We start from the raw sequence: 5,885 nt of genomic DNA on the forward strand, positions 1-5,885 counted from the left end.
TCAGCCCCTCTGGCACTCCTTCAGCCCTACAATACCAGCTTCTGCCGCCCGACCCCGCCCCTCGGCAGGCCCCGCCCATCACTGCGGGTGCCATAGACCCCGCCCCCAACCCTGCCCCGCCCCGCCCCTCACCAAAGCCGCTGTCGTTGCTGGGAAACCCATCTCCGGGGGTGGCGGGGTGGGGAGGCGTCGGGGGCGCTGGGGGCGTGGACGGGTCCGTGTCCCCCTCGGGGGGGCCCTGGACACTCAGCTCGTTGGTTGGCGTCTCCTGTGAGGGTAGATTAGGAGGGGCAAGGAGGGGGACGAACTTGTCACTCACTGCATCCCAAAAAGCAACAAACCCCGCTGACATTTCTGGGGCTTCAGGCATCTCAGTTCACATTCTGTCTCTCTGAAAATCCCCTACTCTCCCTTCGAAGCCGCAGGCTAGCTTTAACCTCACCCCAGCCTGAGGCTCTTCCCTCAACCACAGCTACACAGTCCAACGCAGGAACTGCCTCTGGGCTCCTTAACGCGCTGCCTCCACGGAAGCCCCTAACCCAAGACTATCTCCGTAAGTCCCGCCCCGATCCAAGACCCTTACCTATGTCCTAGATCTCGGCTGCAGGCGTCCCAGTGCTGGCCGCAGAACTACCTGCCCCTACGGTCTTCCAAACCCTTAACCCATTGTGAGCACCTCCGGACCCTCCTGTGAGCTCCTAACCCGCCCTCTGAAGTGGCCCCGCTCCAGCCCTCCAAGCCTGGCCCCTTGTTTCAGTGCCCTAGGCCTCAGCTCTTGACCCTGTTCTCACTCATCTCAGGACCTTAGTATGCCCCGCCCCAGTCCACAAGCACCATTTTCTCTTCAACAGTAACCTCTCAGGCTAGTTACTTTTAACACAATCCTAAATTCCCGTTTCATTCGTTCTGTCCCATCCCTGAACCCACTTACTGCACTTAGCATCTTAACACTACAAGCAGCATCTCTTAAGCCCTCCCTGCAGCTTCTCCGAGACCCGCAACTAGTGGATAAGATCCCTTCCATTCTGAGCCCGCCCCTCAGCCTCCACATCCTTAGAGCGCTGGTGGACAAACCCCGCCCCGAACTTCACTAGGTTGCACCTCCACTTGCAGACTTTGCCCTAATCCTCACTTTCTCCTTTGTTGTGTAGTTGCTAAATCAGGTCCGACGCTTTTGCGACCCCAAGGACTGTAGGCCTCCCGGCTCCTCTGTCCATGGGATTTCTTAGGCAAGAATACTGGAGTGGGGTGCCATTTCCTTCTCCAAGGGATCTTCCCGGCCCAGAGATTCAATCTGAGTCTCCTGCATTGGCAGGCGGATTCTTTACCACTGAGCCACCAGGGAAGCCGTCCACTTTCTCCTTAGCCTCTGGCTAGCAGGTACCACGCTTTTCTTCCGGGTCCCTTCTCTTCTCCAGGCCTCTCCCTAGCCCTCCAGCACCCACACCTACCCCAGGCCCCGCCTCTGCTCTGGAGTGGGCCCTACCCCCCGACCCCGCCCTATCCCCCTAGCCAGCCTCCACCCTCAGCCTGCAAGCCCCGCCCCGCCTGAGGCGTGGCCTTCCTCCAGGCCCCGCCCTCACGCTCAAGGCCTCATCCGGTCCTCCAAGTCCCGCCCCATTCCCTGGCCAGTTTCTCCCACGCCCCGCCCTCACCCTGCAGGCCCCGCCCCAACCTAGACGCAGTCTTCATCCAGGCCCCGCCCCTCCACAGACGCCACCCCAGGGGGTCCCGGGCCCGCAGCCGCAGCGCACCTGGTCGAAGAGGTAGACGGTCACGTCCCCGTGGAAGGAGACCATCTTGCGTTTCCTCTCCAGCTCGCTGTCCTCGGGTTCGTCGGCCCCGCGTGGAGATTTGAGCAGTCCCCGCAACGGGCGGGCCGCGTCCGCGTCGGCGCTGCTCACCACGACGGGCACCGGGGCTGCCCGTGCTCTCCCGGGGCCCCGCGGCCCCGCCGCCGCGCCCGCTGCCGCCGCCTCCTCGTCCTCCTCCTCGTCCTCGTCCTCCCCGTCCTCCTCCGACGGCCCCGGCGCCCCCGCCCCGCCGGCCTCCCCGCCAGCCGCCCCGGCGTCCGCGCCCTCCCACGGGGGCCGCCGCGGGCCCGGCCCCGGGAATGGCGTGAGCGTGAGCGGCGGCAGCGCCAGCGAGAGCCGCGAGAGCTTGGCTGCGAGGGAAGAGACTCGGTGAGCTCCAGTTCTCGGGGAAACTGAGGCGTGCCCTCCCACCTAGCTGTGTGTCCTCAGGTAATCTCAGGCACAGTCTGTTTCCACCCTTGTGAACCAAAAGGTTGCACTGGGGTTCTCCCAGCAGAAGGGGAGCGATCTCCGCCTAATCCAGTGCTTAACCTTCCCCATGGTTCCCCAGTGCCCACAGCACAAAGTCCCAGCTTCTCCCCAGGACCATCAGACCCCAGTGCCCAGGCTCTGCTGACTTCTCCTGGCTCTATTGCCCCCTCCTTCTGGCTTGAGCTCCATCCAGCCACATGGGCCATCCCCCATTCCTCCCACCTCTGAGCCTTTGCATAGGCTGTTCCCTCTGCCTGGAAATTCCTTATAGAACTCAAGTCCTGTGCATCATCTGGCTCTTGTCTGGACTTTTAAAGCCTTCGGGGATCTCCCAGGAGGTCAGGCCAGGCTACCCGCTCTGCACCCTGTAGTACCAAGCACCTCTCCTTCTGAGCAGTTGATCTCAGTATAGAACTCTAATTCTGTGGCACTGTGATTAATGTTTGCCTTGCCACAGAACAGAGACTGAGTCGTGCTCACTCTGGCTGCATTCCCAAGCCCCAAGTACACAGAAGTACTCAGTCAATATTTGTGGGATTAATGAATGAATGTTCCCTGCTATACAATGTTGACCAAGGCACTTTCTTTCCCTTTTTAGCCCTGCATGGCCAGAAAATTGGGGTGTCTAACCATCTCCAGGTCCTTTCCCTGCCCTGCGACTCCTTAATCTTAGGAAGTCTAAGAAGAGGACTTCAGGTCCCTGGAGGAGGAAACCTCACTTTAAATCCCAAGCCTACCCTGCTCTCTTGCTATGTGTCCCTAGGCAAGCAGATCCACTTCTCTGAGCTTCTGTTACCTCACTGGTAAATGGACAAGGGCCACCCATTCCTCCATTACTGCATAAGTGAACTGTGTGCCAGGCCCTGTGCAGGGCAATGGTGGGAATGAGAAGAGGATGAGGGCAGGGCAAGGAGAAAGGTGGATGTGGACTGAGTCACTCTGCACCCCTCATTCACTGTACTCCAGCTTCACCAGCCTTTTGTTATTCCCTGAACATGCCAACTTAGTACCCATCTCAGTGTCCTCTACCTGAAACATCCTTCTCCCAGATGTCCACCCGGTTCACTTCCTTCATGTCTGCTTATAAGTTGCCTCTTCATTGAAGCCTTCCCTGACCACCCATCCCAAGGTGATGGGGTGGTGGGGTGGGGCTTTGTAGAGGGAGCTATCAGGGGCTTGGATACCCAGAGGAAGTACAGGGTAACAGTCTTTAGAAATCAGGAAGTCTTCCCCGGGAAGGGGAAATTTGAGTGGGCTCATGAAGGATGAGTAGAAGTTCTCTGTTGTTGTTGTTGTTGTTGTTTTTTAAGGCTATTCCCAGGCTCTTCTCACCCAACACCAATCCCCCACCCCCAACCCCGGACCGCGGAGGCATCTTAGTTGCTCATCCTCTGTCGTTTTCATGTGGCCCAGGGTCTTTTCTGACACAGCTGGTTGCAAACTCTCCACAACAACCTTGACGAAAGGGTAATATTCTAATACAGTGGGTTTGAGGAAGGAAGGTTCTGTGCCCAGTCTTCGTGACCTTTCCCTCTTGAATCTCAGGCTCTTCTGGCAAACAAAGATGATAACCCTTCCCTCACGTATGGCTATGAGGTTGCCAATATGAAACTGGCTGGGTCATACCAGTATAACTTTCATACCAGTATTTAAGGAAATCAGGCCTCCAGGTGATTCGAGTGGAACCACAGTCCCTAATCTCTCTTTTTTTTGACTGCACCACATGACATGCAGGAATCTTAGTTCCCTAACCAGGGATTGAACCTATGCCCTCAGCAGTGGAAGCCTGGAGTCCTAACTACTCCTATGTCCAGATCTAAACAGGGGCCATTTATCTTTACTCTCCATTTATCTTCTCTTACACTGTCTCTTCTCTATGACAAAACACCCACTGTGTTCCTATCAAAACTCAAGTTTCAAGACAAGGCGTTTCTCCTAGGCTCTCAGGCCACCAGTACCACGGTGGGCAGGGCAGGGTCTGAGGCTCCCTGGGTCCCAGCCCTGGGCAGCTCAGAGCCCGGCACCAGGGAGGCCTGGCACACTGATGAGACACTTCAGCTTGGTGGAAAGCTTAAGCCAGAGATCATGCACTGGCAGCCCAGCCCACAGAGGCTTTGTTTGAATTAGTTTCCACCATTAAAACACCCAGAACTCTGGTTTAAAGGGAAAGCAGCAGATTTGGCAATATTGGGTGGGCATTCCCGAATGAAGCTTAGAAATGGCTGCATTTCCTCCCCAGCTCCCACCCCACGTCTCCCAGCTCTTGTTTATTCATTCATTCATTCATTCCCTTATATTGTCTGTTGCCCTTCCCCCGCTCAGCATCTGAGTTTGTGATCCCTGGTTGATGTGAATTGTGATGTAATGGCTGGTGCTTAGGAGTGCCAGGCTTTGGGTCAAAGGCTTTGGAAGTCCTAACTCATGCAACTCTCGCCATCCTCTTAGGTAGGTGCTATCCTTGTCTTCTGCTTTTGGCAGATGGGGAAACTGAGGCCTGGAGTTTGTCCAAGGTCACAGAGCTAGAGGGGCGGAACCAGGGTTTGAGACCAGGTAGTATGACTCCAGGATCTGCACTGCTTAGCGTGCTGACCTGCCTGGTACCAGGGAGGCTGAGCTTCTCAACCGCACCCTACCTCTTGGAAAGAGCTGGGCGTTGGCCCCCAACCGCGCTTCCATGCTCCCGGCAGCCTGCTCACCTTTGATCTGCTCGCTGTTCCCCTGAGGGGGTCCCAAGTCCAAGAACAGTCGTGGCATCTCGGGGCCCTTCCTCTCGGGCTTGGGGGGGTCCCCGTCTCCGCTGGGTGCCGTGTCTCCGCCGGCCCTGCTGTCTGGGGCCCCGGGCTCTCCCTCGGAGGCTGCCTCCGGCCTGACTCTCTGGGGCGCTGGCTCCGGTCTCCTCGGCTGCGCTTCCAGCAGCGGCAGGGGCGGCTGTGGCCTCGTGCTGTCGGCCCATCCGGCCTTTGCGTCCACGCCGCTTCCGGGGCCGCCGCCGGGGGCCATCCCCGTGCCCACTGGGGCTTGGCCCCCACTCCCGAGGTCCAGCCTCCCAGCCCCGGGGGCTCTCGGTGCCCCCCCAGTCTCGGGGGCTCTCCTCTCGGTCCCGGGTTCCAGTGCCCCGCTCCTGGGGGCTGGGCCAGCGGGGCCAGGGGCTGTCTCCCCGCCGTTCAGGGCCAAGGCCACCGCGCCGGGTGCCGGGGCTCTCTCCAGTGAGGTCTCTGGGGCTGGCTCCCCGTTCGTGGGGGCTGGAGCCCCACTCTCGGGCATCTTCTCCCAGGGCCCTGGGGCTCTCCAAGGCCCAGTCTCTGGCAGCCTCTCCGGGTTCCTGGGGAGTCTCAGGCCCCCATTCTCTGACCCCTCCTCGATCTTTGGGGATGTCAGTCCTCCATTCACCAGCACTCGCTCTTCTCTCTCTGGGGGCCCTGGGCCCCCATTCTCCAGCACTGTCTCCTCTCTCCTTGGGGGTGGCAGCTCCCCATTCGCCAGCACTTGCTCTTCTCTCTCTGGGGACCCGGGGTCCCCATTCTCTGCCACCTTCTCGTCGGCGCCCAGGGCTCTCGGTCCCCCGTTCTCCAGCACTGTCACCCCGTTTACTGGGAGGCT

The 5,885-nt window shown here is 59.2% G+C and overlaps 1 protein-coding gene across 1 annotated transcript in view; it reads right to left on the bottom strand.

The window, feature by feature from the left end:
• LMTK3 (lemur tyrosine kinase 3) overlaps window positions 1–5,885 on the bottom strand; it is a 20,740-nt gene that overhangs the window by 3,629 nt on the left and 11,226 nt on the right. Inside the window, 3 exon segments of the mRNA XM_010849696.1 lie at window positions 133–268; window positions 1,755–2,164; window positions 4,982–5,883. Coding sequence (XP_010847998.1) covers window positions 133–268; window positions 1,755–2,164; window positions 4,982–5,883 — 1,448 coding nt within the window.

The sequence above is a fragment of the Bison bison genome, unplaced genomic scaffold (assembly GCF_000754665.1).
Source record: "Bison bison bison isolate TAMUID 2011002044 unplaced genomic scaffold, Bison_UMD1.0 scf7180017864285, whole genome shotgun sequence".
In the NCBI taxonomy this organism is placed as follows: Eukaryota; Metazoa; Chordata; class Mammalia; order Artiodactyla; family Bovidae; genus Bison; species Bison bison.